This window comes from Anolis carolinensis, chromosome 5 (genome assembly GCF_035594765.1).
Source record: "Anolis carolinensis isolate JA03-04 chromosome 5, rAnoCar3.1.pri, whole genome shotgun sequence".
NCBI lineage: Eukaryota > Metazoa > Chordata > Lepidosauria > Squamata > Dactyloidae > Anolis > Anolis carolinensis.
In genome coordinates, this window is record NC_085845.1 from 168,701,318 (window position 1) to 168,723,531 (window position 22,214).

General features: G+C 37.1%; 1 protein-coding gene across 2 annotated transcripts in view; it reads right to left on the reverse strand.

Moving 5' to 3' along the window:
- Positions 1-986: 986 nt before the first annotated feature.
- plbd1 (phospholipase B domain containing 1) overlaps positions 987-22,214 on the reverse strand; it is a 43,522-nt gene continuing 22,294 nt past the window's right edge. For both annotated transcript variants that reach the window (XM_062982875.1, XM_008122563.3), the window contains exons 2-11: positions 20,629-20,848; positions 18,741-18,824; positions 17,867-18,005; positions 15,289-15,450; positions 13,769-13,913; positions 6,827-7,027; positions 6,582-6,722; positions 5,209-5,394; positions 3,607-3,713; positions 987-2,352 (exon numbers count right to left, since the gene is read on the reverse strand). In XM_062982875.1, coding sequence (XP_062838945.1) covers positions 2,185-2,352; positions 3,607-3,713; positions 5,209-5,394; positions 6,582-6,722; positions 6,827-7,027; positions 13,769-13,913; positions 15,289-15,450; positions 17,867-18,005; positions 18,741-18,824; positions 20,629-20,848 — 1,553 coding nt within the window. In that variant the 3' untranslated portion in view covers positions 987-2,184. The remainder of the gene's footprint in view (positions 2,353-3,606; positions 3,714-5,208; positions 5,395-6,581; positions 6,723-6,826; positions 7,028-13,768; positions 13,914-15,288; positions 15,451-17,866; positions 18,006-18,740; positions 18,825-20,628; positions 20,849-22,214) is intronic.

Here is a 22,214-nt window from a genome sequence, read left to right on the forward strand (position 1 = left end):
CCCATGCCTGATCAAGCATGAATTCAAGAATTCAAAAGCTTCCTCAGGAGCGAACCATGTTTCAGTTGGTCCTAACAAAATGCTGTTATCTACCATTTTAATAAGCAACTAGAAAGGAAAAGTGATGCTTCACACTTAAAGGAATGTGGCTATAGTGAATGTATTTTTATCTTGCTAAGTGAGGCTCTGAATTACTAGTGCATTGTACAATTTTTATATATGTGTTTTATTGTAAGCTGCCCTGAGTCCCGTTGGGTGAGAAGAGTGGGATATAAATATTGTAATAATAATAATAATAATAATAATAATAATAATAATAATAATAATAATAATAATAATAATAATATAGTCCTGTACATATCGCATCATCTTGGTTACTATGAAAACAGAGCCCTGGCCCACCACGGCTCTGTCCATGTTCTAACCAGCCTTGCTTCTACGTAGATACATACAGCATCACAGCCAGGGGACTTAAATGTATATAACTTTACATGAAATATGTTGACATGTATTCCTCCAAATGTTTTGGACTGGACTACAGAGTTACGTTTTAACACTCTTGCCAAAGATGACAGTTTATGCTAACTTAAATTTGTTTTGCCCATTGGTTAAGACAGTATTTTCAGCGCTGTTTCTCCACAAGATGTTGCTCTATGCCAGTGGTTCTCAACCTGAGGGTCCCCAGATGTTTTGGCCTTCAACTCCCAGAAATCCTAACAGCTAGTAAACTGGCTGGGGTTTCTGGGAGTTGTAGGCCAAAACACCTGGGGACCCACAGGTTGAGAACCACTGCTCTATGCAAACCCAGACTCTAGACAGTTATGTTTATGAATACAGTTTGAAGGGGCTCTAGGATTTGGTAAGTTAACACTGAAGAAATATTGCGAAAGATACAATTTTAAAACTATGCAGTTTTTGTCACAGGGTAATCCAAATGCTGCAAACCAGTCACCTGTAATATAAAAACACACCTAAGTAATAAGCTATATATTCCATGTAACAATGTATGCAATTAAAAACCAGTTTACAACCAGCTGTTGTTATGACACAGAATGAACGAACCTTTCCCCAGTTATGTTGCAGCTGCAACGTAATTTCCTCCACCTGCCCAAGCATTTGTTCAAGGATCTTTCAAAAAAACACTCCACTTAAAGTATTGATTAAGTGGGCTGTGGTTAAAAAGGTTTATATCACATAAAATGGTTAACCATTCAGATGTCAAAACAATCCTAGGTGTTTTTGCTGCAATAGACATAGATCTAGCAAGAGATTGAGAGAGAATATCTAGGGATATTGTCTTTCCTTGCAGTGAACAAGTTTGGGATCATCCATTTCAGAAACAGAGAAAAACCACTCTAATGCACACTATTTTTACAGTCAAATGCCAACCAGACTCTCCATTTCAAGCTTAGATTCTCATCAGTTGTTCACCTTTGAATTTTAAAGTGATTTTTCCCCAATTTTGGTTTTTTCACTCACTGTGTAGCAAGAGTTGGAAATACTCCCCTCCACATATCAAGACTTGCTTTGATCTACTTTTAATATAGATGAAAAGTTTGCTTGCTTTCTGTGATATATGCAAAGAAAGCTTCTTACAGCCGGTGGATTACTTATCTTTTAAAGCATTCAAGAACTTCAAGTTTCAAGATAGTGAACTGAAACCAAAGTATTGATGCCAGTAATGTTGAGGCACCATCTGAAAAAGAAGCACTGCACCAGTGCACTATATGCAAAAAGAGTCTCACAGGGAACTTAGGAGCCTATAGCAACTGCATACATATAAAATTGGTTGTAGGAAATAATTCAATTCCCTTAAGGGAGTTAAAGGTATTCCAATACAAACTTTATAGTAGTAAAGATTTTCTCCTCAGTCTATAAAACACTTCACCACGGATGGCAAGTTACCTTCCCTGTTGCACAGAGGATTAAAGAGCACAACAGAAAGTGGATTGTTTTACTGCCAATCTGTATTCCATTTTCTAATTTCTGCTGTGCTTTCTTGTGAAGTTACTTCATTGTATCTCCACCTACTCCCAGCCTACATAACACCAGTTAAGGCACCAAAGGTGGGATCTTGGGTTACACTTTATTTGGTAAGCAGTAAAAGCATAATGAGAAAATCTCCCTCCCTCCTTCCCTCCCACCCACACAAACACACATTCAATTCAGTTTCTGATTGTAGTTTCACAATACTGGCTTCATAGTGATGAAATCAAAATTATATGAGTCTGGTAAGCCCTGATGTTTTGTCTGGTTGAAACGGCTCCAGGTGAAGATGGGCAGACCTTCCTCCACAGGTGGACCATTGATGGCATAGGATGTAAACTTCATAGCCATATTGATGTCTGCTACCTGGAAGGAAGCACAGGAGAAGACACCTTTACAAAGCAACAAACTTGGGTGTTTCTCAAACAGGCCATGTCATTGCGTCTTTTTATTAAGAATCAGAAAGCCCAGAAATCTACTCCTAGTTACTGTGTTTAAATCAAATTTTGTTCTAGAGATAGCAAGGTGTACAAATTGAGAAGCCACTGCATTTTGATGCAGCATTGAGCTGTTTGAGTCATGTGGATGTGGTCTTTACTCCCCTCCTCCAGGTAAATTTGTATGTTTAAAGGATACAGTGAGGGATTTAAGAGCAATTTACAGCCCAGAGACTGTATTTTCTCTGTACGAGCACAATCAGACTCACCAAGAGACTGGTGGTGGCAGCAGAAATTATCTGAATTATATAAAAACACTATGAACATTTGTTCTTTGGAATATTGGCCCAAATCTTCTCTCCAGAGTGAGAGTTAAACTAAGCACTCTCTAGCAGTTTGTGGCCCGAAGCTCCAGCACTTCTACGTAACTACTTAACCTGCCAACTGCTGTACCATGTCTCAAAGACTTTTAGTTCAGTTTGGGGTTTTGTTTTGTCTGATTTATTTCTTTGATTCTAAGACTTTGTTGATTGTAAGACTGCAAGCATTAATTCTAAGAAAAAAATAATTCCTTATAATATCTTTTAGAATTTCTTAGAAACAAAAGTGGTGGCAAGCTTCCCCTTTCCCAGACAAGCAAGGTCTGGCCACAACAAGGGTGAAGAAGAGCCAAGGGATGTTCTCTGCTGAGAAGAGCCGAAGTTCTTCCTGGAGATGCCTGCCAACTCTGTTTCTTTTGGCAACCACCAAAGGCGATCAACAACCATGATGGAGCAGAGGAAAAAGTGGGGCCTGGAGCTTCTGTGGTAGCCTGGTAGAGGGTTGCATTGCAGAATGTGCTGACTGGAGGCCCAGTGAGAGTGGGAAAACATACAATGTTGTCTTGCAAACATGATTTTAAGATGTACCCCATTTTGGGAGATTTTTATATGGGGGGAGTGCGTCTCAGATTTGAATAAATACAGTATATCCATGACTTCTGTGCTGGAAGTTGTCTCTAAAAATCCCTTACCCATTTCTGGGGTGATAAAAAAAGCAAGAGTTTGTGAAGGTCACTGAGATTCTGTTAAGCTGAGGGCATGTGTAATTAAATGCATGAATAATCACAACTGCATAAGAATCCAGGCAGATTTTCAGGGTTTTTTTCTTAGGCATCACTAGTTAGCCACTAAGGATTCCTTACCTTAGTGTCATAACAACCAGCTGGAACTGGAGTCTTGAGGTTCAAATCTGCTCGACAGCAAATGGTATTGCAAGGGTTGTTTCTTGCATAGGGCTCCTTCTTGTAGTCTAGGGAATAAAAGGGGCAGAAGAGGAGTACATCTAGTATCTGATCAGTGGTATTGGCAGGCAAACATTAACCCCATAGCCAGTCGCCAAAGAATTATATCAATTGCTGAGACCTCCAGAAGACCTCAGTGGATGATGTAATCCCCTCATGTCTGGCTATGGAAACACAGTCAGACTCTTCTTTACCCCTACCTCCATTCTTCACCAGGCACTGAATGGGGAGGGAGGCTTCAGCAGATCTATGGTAGGTCCTAAGAGTGATAAATGGTGTAGCATAATGTAGTTTGGTGTGCTGAACTACTACATTAACGCAGTCATGCAGGATTGCATCAATGTACAGCAATAATCCAGTCCCTTTTTACATATTAATTTTGCCTTTTTAAAAAGAGCACAGGGGATTTTTTTCCTGCTTGCTGCCTTTAATTCTCATAACTCTATTAAAGTTGGCTAAAAAAAAAAGTGAGAAAGTGAGAGTTCAGCCCAAGGGCAGCAAGTGAACTTCACTGGGAAGAAGGAATATAAGCTTGTACTGATCAGAGTGATGAAAGATCCATCAGGAGGAAGGCGAGATGAATCATACATTCACTTTAAAGACAACTGCTTGGGATTGTATTCCAAGACAGATATTATGTACACCACATGAGGGACATTATACAGGGCAATCTCAGCTGTTCAGAATGCAAGCACTCCTGACTGAATAGATATTTCTAGACAGGAATTGAAGAACAGTTCAGCTTGAATCTTACTGGGGTGTATTTTGACATTTATAAGATTTAGAGAAGTTGTACAAAGGTTTTTCTCCCCCTCTGGAGTGGGAAGCACAATCACACATACCTTTCAATCAAAGATTTGAGAAGCTCTTAGGTGAGGAGGGCTAATTTTAATTGGATGTTTATCCATCCCACTCAGCCCTGGTTAATTCTGAAATACAGGGAGCCCCCAAGTTGTGAACTAGATAGGTTCTGTAGGTTTGTTCTTAGGTTGAAATTGTAAGTAAGGTGGAACAGGTACGTTTTAAAGTGTAAATCCAAACACACACACACACACACACACACACATATATATATAGAGAGAGAGAGCGCTTTGGATAGCATAGGGAAGGCTTAAACCTCTGTGGTGTTTATTTTGCTGTCTGTGCCCCTGTTCAGAAGATTTCATCTCACTTTCTGCCCCTGTGATAATTGGATTTTGGAAAAAAATGGCTTGCTGTGGAAACAAGAACTGTTGGTAAAGCTTCAGTGAAGACACCTTTTACCTATGATAACTCTTTCATGAGTGAATTTCCCTTCTTAGGATTAGATTTACCTCATTTCCTGTTGTCTCAGCCCCGTTCATAACTTTGAGTCATTTGTAAGTTGGATGTTTGTAACTTGGGGACTGCCTGTATTGGTGTATAAAGATTAGGAGGCACAGGTCTTGGTAAAGGAAGAATCCCTTACCATTGAAAAACAGAGGGAATATGTCTTAAAAGGCAGTTTTAAAAAAAATCACATACTGTTGTATCTCATGATGTATTTCATGGTCTCAATGTCCACAACTTTTCCTTGGTCCCGTCGGAAGATTTTTGCCCTGGGAGCCATTTCATAAGAATAGTCCAATCCGTATTTTTTAACATATTCAACATATCCACTCATGTTATAAATATTTTCATAGAAAGGGACATTGTAGGATGGCCAGTATCCTGTAAGAGGAATCAATATCACTGAGTAGATTAGCCAGAAATTTTGCGCAAAGCTTGAATGCTCTTCTTAAAAGATTTGAACTCCGCTAGCGAAAGTGAAAAGAATTCCTCCCTGTTTAGAGAATTACTTACAGTTGACAGCACTTAGCTTGATAGGGACAAAAGCTAAGTGCTGTTGGAAATCAACAGCCATAAAACCAAGTTTCACTTTGACAGGGTAAAGTCCTAAGCAATCCTATGTCAACGTAGAGCTTGGACAGTTATTTTTTTAAAGTTATACTAAATTACAGTTATAGTTCCAAGTAAACCCCCCCTGCAATTACAGTTATACTTTTCAAAAGTAAGTCTCTACTTTCTCAGATCTAACTAAAATAATTATTTTTAGGGTTTATTTTTATATGAATGGTATGAGTTTCTGGTCTGGGGGGGGGGGGGGGAAGGCTTCTCCTGCCCACTTTTTAATTTCCTATACAGCCAAGTAATACAGGAGCCATGCTATATACCTCCTACATCAATTAGTGGGACCATAACTTAATAATTGGTTTCCTTTTAAAAAATATATATTTTCTATTTTTATGTTAAAATTAAAAAAAATTAACATGATACAATTGCACTGTTACACTGATTATTTCTAGCTCTATGCTCCCCAATCCCACCTCCATCATACACATAACTTTTTACAAATACAGCTTTGTCAGTTCTCTTGCTTTTAGTTATTCTAATTTTAGACATTACATATAGTTCTTGTTGCATGCTTTTGTAACCGTTCATCCATATTTTTTTCTAGATTGTAATTTGCCATTACTTTTGCACATGTATCTAATAAATGGCTTCTATTTATTTTCAAATAACCTCATGGTTTTAGAAGTAACTGCAAGGTTAGTTATACTTAAAAGAGAATGAAGTTATTACCCACTTAACTATGGAACTAGTAATGTAGATATTTCTCAGCTGTTAAACAATGATTTAATTATATGTAACTACTGTAATTAGCAGCAGTACTGTGGAGAAGTCTAAGTCTGTTTCGTGCATCAGCTATAACTTGCTTTTCTCTTCACACAAAAACAAATTTAGTATTCTAAGATGAAAAACTGTTTCACAGAAAATTCTAATTCCACATGTTCTAATAAACAAAAAAAATTACTATATTTCCCACTACATCCCAGAATTCCTATGGAAGTTTCTACCTCTTCGGAGAACATCTGTCTGATCAGAATATTCCACGTGGTTCGGAATCTGTTCAATTACATAGAGAGTTCCATTATCAAGGCTCCTTTGCAATTTGATCTTCTTTGTATCTAAGACCATGTACTGGTTATTATAGGTACCTAAGGGAAAACAGTGAGGAGACATTTACATTTTCACTACATTTGTGGGGGAAGATGGGAAGTGAAACATCTATGGAAAGAGATTCCTTTTTGGATATACTAACCAGAATTTTCCTTTTTAAAGATGTCTCCCCAGGCCTTTCCAGAATCTGCCATCATGTTGGCAATGCGGACTCTCTGCCAGGCAAAGAGGCTCTCAGGTACAATTTGTCTCAGGAGAGTTTGGTTATAAACACTGTTGGTGGTCTGCAACATGATCAAGCCATTGCCAAGTATATAAAAGTCATCTAGAGACACCAAAAAACCTGAATGCAGAATAAAAGAATATTTGTTATCCATATGCAGATTCTTCAGAATATTTATAGCTCTATTTTATTTTAGGTCTAGGGTAAGAGCTGAAGCTGTTACAATAATTTCTCAGCTACAATCCTATATAATTTATTATAATTTATTACACAACCCAAGGGTTTTTTTTTGGTGCCTTGGTTTTTAGACATGTTCCTGGAGGTTTTTTTTTTTGGGGGGGGGGGGGCACTGATTCAGAAAATTGCATTGGATGCACCACATCAGCTCTAGTTTCTCACATATGGTTATGGTGGCTTTCTGTTGGCAAACATATGAAGCCCGGTATATGGCATATGTTCTGTATCTCAAAAATTAGAGCTGATAGGGACAAAATGGTGCCAATTTTAGAACCAACAGGTCAAATATACCCAGAAACAGGCCTGACATTTGAGGTGCCAAAATGTATGTTAGCCAATGATTAATACATTTTCAGCCCAGGTTCAGCCCAAGAAGATTGAAGCAACATCCTATGGAAGGGAAATACATTGTTATAGCCTTCTGAGTAAGAAGTTTTCAACAGTGCATCAACTAGGTTGTGGTTTTCTCTGGAAGAGTGCAAACTACAAATAAATTGAGAAGATAGATAGAGACAAACAGTATGGTCAACTTCTGGTAGAAAATCAGTTAACTCTCTTAAAATACCCAGAGAGAGAGAATTTATTGCAACGAAACTTCTTCTAATTCCCAGACCCTCTCTCCCCTTCCACACAGCTGCCCCTTCCCTTTCGTTGGAGGGAATGGAATGCTCAGCTAGCCTGATAATTCTCCTAGTCAGAGAGAGACTGCATAATTTTGCCGAACATTACCTCCCATTAAAGAATCGTCAATCAATCATCACCAATATTTCTGGGACATTACAGTAAGCAAACACAGTAACAAAAAGGGGCTTGCTAGTACTCCATAGCCATATGCATAATCTGAATAAACACAGAGAAGTTTGCTAGTGTATAGCCTGGATCTGGAGTAGTGTTTTGTTCTTGAGGAGATGTCTGAAAGTACTTTCAGAAGTTTTCTGTAAAAGAGAGCAGAATCATGCTGTCATGTGTGATGCAACTGCTGAAACAGGAAATGCCGTCTTAGGTTATATTAACAGATAAATCATGTATGAAGTTTTTTTAATTGATGTGTTTTACATAGTACTTTAAATACAATTTTATATTTGAATTATACTGGTTTTATCTGAATTCTATTCCCGATTGTTGCCTTGATTGCCCACTAGGGGCAGAAAGGAATGCTAAAAATGTAAAGAACACATACATGTACAGATAAATGCAGAGAGAGAGAGTTCTAGTCCATTCTGGCCAAATTCTATTTAAAACCGTGCTACTCAAAACGGTAATCCATAAGGTGATACTCTCCTTAAACCACTGACCAGGTTTCCAGGAAATAAACACTTGCAAACAAATATGTCATTAGTACACGGGGGGGGGGGGTGCTTATACAGTGCTCCCTCGCTAATCCTCGGTTTGGGTTCCGCGGATTCGCTGTATCGCGGATTTTTCCATCCGGCCCGCCCTCCCTTTGCAGGCACAAAAGGGCCCAGTTTGAGTCACGTGACCCAGCCCGCGCTTCCTCCTCAGCCGCCTGCAGGCAGCGCCAGTAGGCCCTGCCTGCACCTCATTGCCTCAGGAACAACAAGGAAGACAGAACAGTATATTTAAAGAGAAAAAGAGGGAGGGAGGGAGGCTATATTTATTGAAATAAATAGAGTGCCGCTATATCGCGGTTTTCCACTTTTCGTGGGCAGGCCTGGAACCTAACCCCCGCGAAAAGTGAGGGCACACTGTACCTTCTTCCCAACTAATAACTTGAGATGCATAGATAACTATTGTGTACAATTCTGCACACTATATTTTAAGGATAATCTTGACAAATTAGAGTACGTTCAAAGAAAAAACACTAGAAAGAAAGGATCTGACAACAAAATCCTGTGAAAAAGTTATAGGAGCTAGGCATGTTTAGCCTTAAGAAGAAATGGTTAAGGGGGCATATGATAGTAATTTTCAAACATCTGATGAACTGCCAAGCAGAGAATAGAGCAGTATTGTTCTCTATTACTCCAGAAGACAGATTACAGAATCAATGGGCTGAAATTCCACAAATTCATCTGAATGCTCAAATACACTACTCCAAAGTATGAGATATTTGACAATGGTAATTATTCTGCTCTTGATGACTGAATAGCATGTCTAGAAGCATTCAGAAGCAGTTTCTTTGTCAGTGTTGTGAAGAAGCTTTTGGAGCTTGGAAGCTCGGGAGCGTAGAAGAATGGACACTGGGAGACGTCAGTAAAATCAACGCACACAGTTTTCCTGTGTAGAGCAGCAAATACAGCACATACAGCCTAGGCAGACAGACAACTAACAACCAATGGCTGATAACTGGTGGATGGTAGCTGATAGCTAATAGCTGATGCAAGAGGAAGGAAGGAACTCTTATATCTGGATCCTCCCTCCTTCCAGACACTCACAGGGTCATCACAGTTCATTACTGATTAACTCTTTCAACGTCCATACACTTCAGATGATGCAATCACTTTGCAATCCCAGGCACAGCACAAATTACATTTAAACATTCATCTTACACAAATCTTACATTGACATTCTTGATATTCACTTTAAATGGTTCTTCACAATCACATTTTTTCAACAAACTATCCTACATATGGACCAGTTTGACTGGCATATGTTTCATGCTTCAATATTGGCTATACCAGCTAGGACTAATGGGAGATGAGGTCCAACATTAACTAGAGCAGTGGTTCTCAACCTGTGGGTCCCCAGGTGTTTTGGCCTACAACTCCTAGAAATCCCAGCCAGTTTACAAGCTGTTAGGATTTCTGGGAGTTGAAGGTCCAAACATCTGGAGATCCACAGGTTGAGAACCACTGATCTAGCGGACCACCATCTAGAGGACCATAAAATGTGACATACGCTTATAACCTTTCACAAAACAAGCTGGGGGCAGCGGACAATGTGAAGGAGATGCTGCAACAGAAAGTCAAATTTAGCATCAGCAGCTATTGTTAAGTTCTACTCAGTCAGCTCCAATTACCCTGCACCATGGATGTGCTTATAAAAATTGGATGTAATCAAACTTGTCTACTTCATCAGTAATTAAGTGTGTGAGTGTGTGTATCATCAACAACTCTCCATCCAAAATAAGTCCTATTATTCTATCAATGCTAACAAGAATGCTTCTGACTGCCTCTTCTGAATCCATGTCATCTAACCACTCAAAAGATATTACAGGGAATGCTCACAACTTGCAGCCTCATTCATCACAGCCTTATTCATTAGAAGTGATCATTACTTCAAGCGCTTCCCAAAGGGTAACACATGATCTGAAAGAAAATTATATGTGCTGGAAAGAATACAAGCACAAAACAGAATAGAAAAAAGCAAGTACCTAGCCAAAAAATTCATGTTTCAGTGGAGGGCATTTCAGCAGCAGCAAAAGAAACAGGACTGGCCCCATAAAAGCTCAAACAATTTAAGATAAATCCCTTAAAATGTGATGTACACAAATACATTCTTTCAACAAATAAATGGAAACATTCTACAAATACCAGCACCAAGAGTGGATGTAGCCCCATCCCTCTTGTTTCCTCTTCTTCTCTTGATCACTTCTGCAGCCCCTTTACTTTTTTCAGGTATGTATCGGCTTTCATGAAGTTCTTATATAATATTATATATGTATTAATTCTTAATCAAACACTAGAAAACAGAAGAGGCCTTTGCGAAGCACTCATATCAAAATTACAACAGCAGAGTAAAAAGGTTGGGAAAGAGGCAAAAGTTGAAGTCCTGTCGTTAAGCTTCAAGAGATTTTTAAAGGGTGGGAAAGCAAAACAAGCTTTTTGAAGTAAAGAATGTAACATTTCTGAAGAAGGAAAAAGGAGCCTATAAGTTGCAATAAAGAGCACAGTTCAGCCAGAAATCTAGTGAGGGCTCTCTGAAGCACTGATGCTAAGATTCCTGAGGCTGGAATAAAAGGGTGCAAAAAGAACAGAAAAACAAGGCACTGCTGCTAAAATTTTGAAGGTGAGTGCTAGAGAACTCTGAATGTTGCTGTTATTATTACGGAAGATAAAAGGAGATATCCCATGGACCCCTTTGGAAGTATAGATCTAGGCAACATTAGGTAATTCTAGCTAGCGTATGAATATGAGAAAGTAAACATGACTAAAAGGTAATGAAAATGAGGGAGGGCATATAATGAATTTTCCACCTCTTTAAGTTCTTTTGTATGTACATAAGAGTAGATTCCACAAAGAGCAGAGATCTAGCTCCTCAACTCACACTGCACTTCAAATCATTCCTCCCTTATTGTTTTGTGAAGATTTAATTTGGAAATCATAACCTGCCACTGTCCCACATACAGTAGGCCCTTAGTATCCACTATGGTTTGATTAGATTTTCCAGTGGATATCAACATTTGTGAAGCTACAAGTCCCACTATATTCAGTGGTGCAGTAAAAAGAAAGCTCTTATATAAAATGATTAACAACTCAAATGAGTGCTGGAGAGAGCCTGAAGATCTGTAAAATGGCAGGAATATACAGCAGTGTATGCTTACAGATCAAAGTAGTGCTCTGCACACACCAAAAATTAAGGCTTCTGCTTTGGATTTGTTTTTCCAAATGTTTTCAAATTGTGGTTTGTTGAATCTGTTGATGCAGAAACTCTGGATACAGAGGCTGATTGTATTTGGACCTTAAGTAATCAGCCAACATGAGAATAGCTAAAGTGCTTACAGACTACAACAAATATGAGTATTATGCTTAAAGAGGCACTCTTGAGACCTCATCCAATAATTCATCCCAACCAGGATAAACTGAATCCATGGGAACCTAGAAAGTGTGCTCTAGAGCTTAATTGCAGTATTGCTAGTAAGCTGTAGGTGTTGTTGTTTGTCTGAAGCACTTAAACTCTTGTTTTAGATGGTTCCTTGATTAAATAAAGGTGTCCTAAAATACAGAGATGCTGGTCCCCCATAAAAAACAAGAAGGTCAGCAAAAGCAATTGTCTGCTTTTTTTGAAATAGTCTTGACAGTATGACAAACCATGTATTCAACTGATTCAATCCATCTACCTAACTGGGAATAAAACGGGAGTTAAGTCTCAGTTTTATATTTTGTATTTTGTAACAAGATTTAAACATCTTACAAAAACAAATAAAACATTATAAGATAAATACAAAAAAAAACAACAACATTAAAAACAAAAACAGGAACTCATAAAAGCAGCATAAACCGATTATAAAATTCTGGGGAGAAAAGTGTTTTCCACGCACTGAAAGGACAATGTAGCAGTTACTAATTAAGAATGCAAATTAAATCTAGAGATTAAAAGTTTGAATTGAACAGTACTTTCATAGAAAAAGTACTTTTAACAGGAAATGTGATTTCATTGTTTTATTTTATTTTTGTTTCATTTCATTTTTTGAAACCATGGTCAGATATACAGATCTGACACAATGCAAAAATGTGGCAAAATATTTAATAGCCAATAACTGCTCTCAGTACATATTCTTTTCAAACAGTGTAACTTCAAACATGGCTACATGAAAGTATAATATTGGTGCACAACCATTTAAATAAACGAACAGAAATTAATTAAATTATCCTCATTATTAAGTATTTGGATGCATTCCTATGTTTTGCAACTGAAGCCTGCATACCTTGGAAAAGTATGCTACTATAAGCATGCACCAGACTCAAGTCTTTGTGTTGTATTGTGACACTGTGCATCACTACACTGCTACCAAAATCACATACTATCTGGACTAAAGAGAAGATAGCTCATTCTACCATTACATCAAAAAGGAAGACAGAGCACTCCTAGGCATTATTATTGTTGTTACTATTATGTTTAAATACAACTCACTTTTTCTGTCCACAAGGATACTCAAAACAGCATTGGTGCAGAATCTTAAAGATTAAGGCCCCTCCTACACTGCCATGTAACCCATTTTATCAAAGTATATAATCTGGATTTTATATGGCAGTGTAGACAACTGGAGAAGTACAACCCCTTCCACAGAAGAAATCTGCAAACAGATTGTGTGGTCTACCAAATTTTGGGGCATTGTAAACTTCCACAAATTCAGATTAGAAAATATTTGAATTTAAGTTTGTCTAAATTTCATTTTTGTTGGGATCTCTCAGTACAACAGTTCTTAATGAATTTTTTTTTATGAAACTGGAACCTGTCAAATCTCCCCGTTTGTTTTTGTTTTCATTGTAATTTAGATTAGGATATATCTGGTGCTAATATTGCAGTAGAAACGTTTATTTTCTGAACATGTAAAGATAAAAAGACCACAGAAGGATTTTTAAAAAGACCAAAACAAAAAGGATATAGAGCACATAAAAGCTTTTGGTGTGCTATTAATTTCTCTGTATAAATGCAGGATCAGGGCTAGAACCGACAGGAAGAGTGAAAACCAGTAGATAATACTTGGACACAAAAGTCTAGAAGAAGACCCAAGTCTATCTGTTTTGCTTCTGCTTTGTCTTTCTGTCCATGGAAGCAAAGAAGGAAAGTCCTCCCTCCTCCAAACAAGCTGGGCTTCTGCTTCTTCCTCCATCCCTCCCCCCACTGCACCCCACACCAAACAGCTGTCTCATTCTTCTCAACCCACACAGGCAAGATTCAAACATGCCAGTTTATGGTGTTCCTTTCATATATTTGGGTTACCTGGATAACTGCTAAATGAGGCACGGCCTGAGCTTGTTTGTGGATCATCAATTTTGAAATCCCAGTGCTTATAGATTCTCAAAGTGGCTGCATATGTGAACCAGCTAGAATGAGCAAAGTAGACATTCTCATATCCGGGAAGAACCTAGAAAAGAGACAGAGAATGATGGTATGCAGATCAGAGAATAGGGATCCAGCCTGCAATTGAAGGGGTCATACTCCCCCTGAAGACCCAGGTCTGCAGTTTGGGGGTCCTCCTGGATTCAGCACTGAACCTGGAGGCCCAGGTGGCCAGGAGGGCCTTTCTACACCAACTGCACCCATTCTTTGGGAAGCCAGATTTGGCCACTGTGGTATACACCTTAGTTACATCCCATATGGATTACCGTAACACACTCTACATGGGATTGCCTCTAAAGAGTGCTCAGAAACTTCAGCTGGTCCACAGAGCTGAAGCCAGGTTGCTAACTGGGGCTGGCTACAGGGAGCGGACAATCCCCTTGTTGCAGCAGGTCCACTGACTGCCAATCTGTTTCTGGGCACAATTTAGAACGCTGGTTATGACTTTTAAAGTTCTAGACGGTTCAGGTAAAGGCTATCTGGTTGACCGCATCCCCTTGTAGGAACCTGCTTGGGTCCTGAGATCTTCAGGAGAGGCTCTTCTCTTGGTCCCCCATCCATCTCAAGCTTGGTTGGGGGAAACGAGAGAGAGGGCCTTCTCAGTGGCTGCTGCATGACTCTGGAACTCCCTGCCCAGGGAAGCCAGAATCACCCTGCTATCCTTTCGGTGGCAGGCTAAAACCTTTTTATTCAACCAGGCATTTAAAGAAGGTTTTTAAGATCATGTCAGGAGCTGCTGTGATTTTATATGCTTATATAGATTTAACCTGATTTGTTTTAATATTAATGATGTTTAATACTATTTTAATATTTATGTATTTGTATATTTTAAATTGTAATGTAATGCTTTTAATTGTGAGCCGCTTTGAGTCTCTGTGTGGAGAGAAAAAGCAGGATATAAATAATGATGATGATGATGTATGTTCTATCTAAAGTGATAATGGTCTATCTGATCCACTGCAGCCAAACCTATTGCTTTATTTATTACAACATATCTGATCTATCCAATTACATTTATCTTTTGAAACAAAATGCAAACTATCAAATTTGACAGCTGAATCTACCAATTTTTAGCAAATACTTTCAGTTGTTGATCTTAGCCTATTAGTAGTTTGAACACAATCAGTAGAAGAAATATCAATCCTTCCTGTTTATTTTCAATTAAATTTTTATCCATATCAGAATATATTCCATCCCGTTTTCATATAAACAATTAAAAATTAAGCAAGTATTTTATAACCAATGTGCATGAGATTGATATATCAATGCTGAACGTTCATGAAGCCCATTAAAACTGAATTAATGCAAAAATTTCTTTGAGATCCTGAAAAATAATTAGGAGTAAATCACATCACTCCTTTTAGTCCTACAGATAGAAACAGGAATGCTGTTGTTCTTACCTTGATCAGAGCTGAGCAATGGCCCATATCCCCCTGGTATCGCTGGATGCCTATTGGTAATATGCTATCAATGGCCACTGCTTTATCTGAGAATAAGGCAGGAATAAGGTCAAGAAGATCTCCAACTGCATTCAAAAAACTAACTTGAAAGGCACTGAGAGGCTGAGGGAAGAGATGAAGAGAGAAAGACAATAAGGTTCATCCTAAATATGCCGGGAAGAGATTAATGCTAACATGTTAGCTTTACAGACAACATTTTAAAGTTCTCATCATGGAGTAACTTATCACCCAAACACAGCATAGGAAGGCATAATTCAGATGACAGTATTATATCTCCCGGACATCAAATCAGCATCAAAGTTCGGCACTCAGCCTCACGTACGCCAAAAAAAAACGTTATTGTAGATTTCTGACTGGTTGGTTAGACTTTATTTTATGTCTAGGAAACTAGGAATGTTGGATCAGGCAAGCATGAGGTGTTACAAAACAAATTGAGTTGACAAGTGGACAGATGGAAAAGGCTTTTTTATAAGGCATATGGATCTCTCAAAAACAAATGCAGATGATGCTGTCCAGAGCTCATATTGCGAGAGGGAAAACAAGCAATGAACTGCAACCATCTTATGGAACTTTGCGAGATGTCCCTCATGGAGGTCAGAAACAGGTGTATATAGTGTACACTACAATTACAGAGACATCCAGAATATGGTGAAACACACAGCTATAGCAGATTGTATTTTATTTGTTCTTACTGGGTGTCATTTTCCTTTGTGCATAAATTTATTTCCTTCACTATGTTTCGCTTACAATGCTGGATGGCCAGAATGAATAAATGCAGTTTTTAATCTACTGACAACTCACCCCCCCCCCCCACCCAAAAGGTGCATTAATAATGACTTGGATCTGTGCCAAAGCTACAGAAGAAGGTTGACAGTGTGTTTGATCTGGCCCTGATTTTTGTACAAGGTAAGTCAGTCTAAGTTAGTGCTATTAGTGATTGCAGTGAGAGTCTATTTAGGCAAAGGGGGTTGCTTACTTTTGTTCAACTTAGATGAGTATATAAATTGAATCAATGAGCGAATGAATATCAAAAACAAATGTCTAGACAAGAAAGCTTTTCACTTCCTAGTCAAGAGAAATCAACTTATCTTGTGACTGAGCTGATATCATTGCCAAGGTGTGTTTTTGAGACATGACAACTGGATGTCAGAATATTATTTTAATCACAAATCATGAATTTGTAGCTCACCTCATTTGGGAATTCTATTTGATATTTCCACCGGAGCATGCGTGTATGTATGTGTGCATGTTTACATATGTGCAACGAAATCAATTTGTGTGAGACATCTAGAAAATACTCTTCCAGTTAGTATATTCAATACATTAGCATTATCCCCAGAGTAGATAACATTCTAGACCCATATTACTAGTCCCATAGGAGGAAAAAACATTTGCTCAGAATAAAAAAAAAAATCTGTGAAACAGCAGGATTTTCAAGAAGAAAAAAGATGTGCTATATTTTTAGGAAAGGTGGGGTGTTTTCTATCTCCAATAAATGCACTTATTATGCAGCATTATCATAAGCAACAGAGAAGAGGCTTTTACTTTTTTTACCATATCATTTTAGTTTGAAAAAATGTACACACAATGTACACAAACTAGCATCCTTACACACATTTGTATGCATGCACAAATATAGGAAAGACCCAAATGAATTTTAAAGATGGTATGTTCAATGGCCAATTCACTATTTGTGAGTAATATAATATTCAATGTGTTGTCGAAGGCTTTCAGGGCCAGAATCACTAGCCATGAAACTTACAGCAACTCAATATAATATTCGTAAAAATGCACACTGTGTTTCCAGAATAGCACCCCAATATCGCCTCAATTACCCAGTTGAGTTGTTCATCTGAATTCACCACATATGTGAAGATTACAACACATAGTATTTGAAGATTTCCCACAGGCAACAGACTGTCTATTGTTTGGGGGAAAGGACTTGACAGATCATTGATACAATGCAACATGCCTCTTCTTGTGTTCTTAAAATTACAGCAAAGTATCTGTAATATCTGACTCCCTAGCACACCTTCCATGTTTCCTTGCATGATTTAGATAAAGATGGAAAGGTCAGTTTGTTGTTCCCGTCTTTATTCGCACAGTGTGAAGCAAAACGGCAGAGCCTGGCATTAAAGGTGAAAGCTATTTGCCTGCAGTCAATTTGCAACTTCCTAAATCCCAGTAAATAATCCCAAGGCGTCAGCAGTCTACATAGAAATATAACTCTAATGACAGTAACTCCATGCAGTGTCATTTTGCTTCCTATTTTGTTTATATGTGCAAAGAAATGTTCATCATGCTGCTTAAATATCCTAAAATTGCTAATAAGAATTATTGGAAGCCATAGTCTTCTCCATTTCACTTTCACTGTATGCAGTAAATGTATTTTTACATATTACAACACAGAGAAGAAAGCAGCGAGGACCCTTTCTATTAAAATAAATTAAAATATTGTTCTGTATTCTTGTTCTCCTTCTGACTCCAAGTGATTTATAGTCAATTTAATTATTCTTACTGTTCTTTGTTCTCGTTTAGCCCATTCCACAGTCCCCATGTACAGGCCATCCAACTGGGCAATAATATACCCTGCATGCCTCCAGAATGGATCGTCCTTTTTGGTTTTGATTTGTTGTCTAGTCCACTGATCTTGTTTGCTGTAAAGAAGATAATTTGAATTTAGAGTATATTTTCCATAACTCGCATTATCTGAAATTACATGTGGATTTCCACTGGGCAATCAGAATAAATTAAATAGAAACCCAGTAATACTTTTCTTTAAGTAAACATGCAATCAAGAATAGAACCAGTTGAGAAAATATAGGCTATTTCAATATATTCTGTTCAGAAGTAACTATCCCTCAGCCTATTTCCCTGACACTTGCTGTCATTGGTTTTCTGCCCATACAGGATCTGTTCAGACATCACATTCCCTCAGCCATATGTAGTTACCTTTGAACTGCTCAGGAGACGTGTTCATATTTATCTTGATCTTTTTCCTATTAGCGGGTTAGTGAATTTTCTCTGAATTGTGGTCAGAATTTTAAAAGAGCTCTCCAAGAGACTGAACTCTAACCCCAAACTAATTTAAATCCCTTGGATAGATATATGGACTAAACCTGGGGCAGATTCACTACACATTCATATGTGAACCAACAACCACCCCTAAATTTACCTTCAACTGATGCATTGCACTATTACCGATTAAAACAAAAATAAAGCAAGAAGCTTATCAGGCCTTGCAAAGTAACTGGTTTTATTTATTGTGGTATGTAAGTCTTTCCTGCATCTGTGAGTTTAGGATGTCACTAGGGATGTCTGAAGTCTATTATGAAACTTCAGTTCCTTCAGCAGTTATAAAAGGGCTACATTTATGTCAACTGAGTACGTACCTCATGAAATCTTGAACTTTTTTCTCAACGATGACATTTTTAATCAGCTGTGGATACAGGTTTGCAACATGGTCACACATATGTCTGAAAGAAAGAAAAGAAAAATGCACTATTTATCCATTTCCCTATCCTGTTCTATACCTTCTATAACACAAGCTGATAAGCTATACTGTAGAGATTCAGTATCCTTTATCTGAAATGCTTGGGGCCAGATTCTTTTTTCAGATTTTGGAATACTTACACTTACATTTATGGACAAAAGGGAATATCTTGGAAATGGGACTTAAGTCTAAACATGAAATACATTTCTGTTTTATATACATCTTATACACACAGGCTGAAGATTGTATATACACAATATTTTAAATAATTTTGTGCATGAAAAACCATTTGTGTATACTGAACCAACTGAAACTAAGGGTATCACAATCTCAGTCACGCATGTTGGATTTTGGAATTCTGGATAAGGGATGCTCAACCTCTACTTCTTCTGTCATTTCTTTATCACATAAAGGTAGTTGTGTAATTCTGACACCAGGAAAACCACCAGAAAGCTAAAAAATTGAATACCCAGAGTACTCTTGTCCAGAAACTACAAAACGTCTTTTAATGGCAAGAAGAAAAGATAGTATGGAAAAGTAGGGCATGTCAGGACACCAGGACCATCAGTTTTATGCCTGAACCTTTTAAACTGCAATTTAATACAAGCTAATCTAATCTGTATGTTGGATGTAACAAAAAAAATCACATGCAACCAATTTTTACATATGTTCATATTTTGTGGTTCTACTAAAAATACATTTTGGAATACAAAGACAAAGATATAGTAGGAGAAATTGCATACAAAATGTATATATAAGAATAAATGCATATAAAAAGTACAGAATACACAATTTTCATGTACAATTTTAAATAATAAAATTTGCTAATTGATATGGAAACTAATCAGAACAAATATGTGCTTCAAAAAAATAACAGACTTTAAATCCTACTGTAGCCCCATTGAAACACTTGGATTTATCTGTGTGTTGACTCAATAATTGATTCAATCTGTCTATTCTAGTTGAGACAAACCAACGGGATTCTAGTCAATAATTGAAGGAAATAAAACAAATATATCATCTCCGGGAGCTTTATAAAAATTATTTATTTCATTTCCTTAGAACTTAGTGGAAGTGATTTTCATTTGACAACTTACATGAAATTATTATAAAGAAACTGTTCTTCTAAGACTTGCTATTTAATATGATTTAATTAGATACACATCAAAATTGATCTTTAATTTAATAATTGATGGTCAGAACATTCTTAGATATTATCTTCCGGACCTGATCCCTTGAGTACAGGAAGTCCCATTTAATTAAAATAAATATAATACATAAAGCATGTACTTACCTGAAAGAGATATCGATACCATCATTTTAAACAATCCAATATCTACAATATGTCAGAGAAATATTTATATCTTACCAATTCTCATTAAAACATCCTGTTTTCAATTTAAAAATCTTAGATTTATTAATAAAAGATTTTCCCCTCATTTAATATGAGCCATATTTATTGTTATTGAAGTTCTAGGTAACATTTTAAGATTTTCTTATATCACATATAAGAAAGTTTAGAAATTGAGTCTAGTTTTAAAAGAAAGACAGTGCTGAAAGGGCTCCTTGCTCTAGTTGAACAACAGCCAAACATTGAGTCTAGGCTTTCGACCCTTCATTCAAATAGGTAATGGGAGACATGTAAAAAAAATCTTTTTATGCCAACAATACATGTTGATAGGTCCTTGCAGGTGCTGAGAGGGCTTTTTTAAAAGAAAGTAAGAAAATAATTATATTGAAACAGTGTCTAACAGAACACCATTATTCAAGTTTACAGAAATACTTACGAAGCGGTGAGATAGCCCTCCAAATAGCCTGCAGCATACATGAGGTCTTCATTGCCAAGGGCATGGCTACCATATCCTGCTTTGATCTCAAGAATCCCCCACCCTGTGGAATGTACACTGTCATTGTAGTAGCCATAAGCATCACCATTCTTGTCCAATACATCTTTAATCTGGAAGGACTTTTCAGCTTTCGACCAATATACAGTCGCATACTGAATATCTGCAAAGAATTCCAGGAGAAAGTGAGAGAATCAGCATATGTTACTGCAAATATATTTTAAAATATCTCAATACATTTATATAAAATGTATTGTTCCCACTGGATATGGGAACTATTGGAAAACTTGTTTTGTATGGAAATAATACATCTATGGAATTGTTGAAGAGATGAGGAAGAGGAAGGTATTTCCTTCATAGTCACCACCTCTATTTAACACAAGCATTAAGTAGCAAATGAAAGTCTTGTCGTGTATATAAAACAGACTCCCAATGTTTTACAATATTATTCATGTATGATTTGAAATCACCCCTCCAGGATAAGTTTTAAAATCCTCATTTGCTAAATAGATTTAAAAATCACAACTGTTTTTAGGATACATGTCTTAAAGTTAACTCATGTTATTAGTGTAATTCTGTTTTACTGGATTATTTTTATTCTGTTTTCATTTTGATGCTTAATTCCTTTGTTATAAGTTTACTGTTATTAATTCATATTATTCTGTATTTTTGATGTGTTTGTACTTATTTAGGGCATTGAATGTTTCCCTTCTTTTGTGTGTAAACTGCCCTGAGTCCTTTCGAGGAGAGAGGGTGGTCTAGAAATAAAGTCTTATTATTATAATCATAACATATCATAAGTGGAGAGCCCATTGTTTATTTAGCTGCTCTTGCTTGCAGAAAAAAGTATTAGACAGCACTCACCATCATCTCTTCCTTATTCATTGTGACAAGTTTAAGAACAGTTGAACACTTTTGGAAAAGAAGTAGAGTCCTAATTTCTACTTTGCCACTTCACTCCCCCCTCCCAACAAGCCACATAAAGGCTTTTTTCTTGAACAACATTTGATACTGTGAAGAGATGCTGCTGCAAGGGACAAATCCATGGAAATAAGACATTTATGAGTATACGTTCTATTCTTGTTTTTTCACTGATTATATAAACAATTCCCCCAAATGTGAACATGATAGAACTTCCTCTATGTTGTAATATTAATGCTATCCTCCTAATAACCCCTACAGCAATCTGTATTAAGCATGTTTTTTAAAATAAACAACTACACAAGCACACACCCCAAAAATTTAAAAGTTGTTAAAGTTCAAATCTTTCCATCTTACATTATCCTTGGTGACTGAAAAAGGAAATGAAAACTGCTTTTTCAAAATCTAACAAGGAGAGCTATGCACTCACATTAATATGTCAAACAATAAATGTTAAGATTAGGATACTATTTCCTACTTGCTCTTCACGCATAAGTTCAGATTTTGAATTATTCTCTTTGAACTATTTCTATATCATTATGCAATTCAAGTTTGTTATTTATTTATTTACAATATTTATATTCCGCCCTTCTCACCCCAAAGGGGAC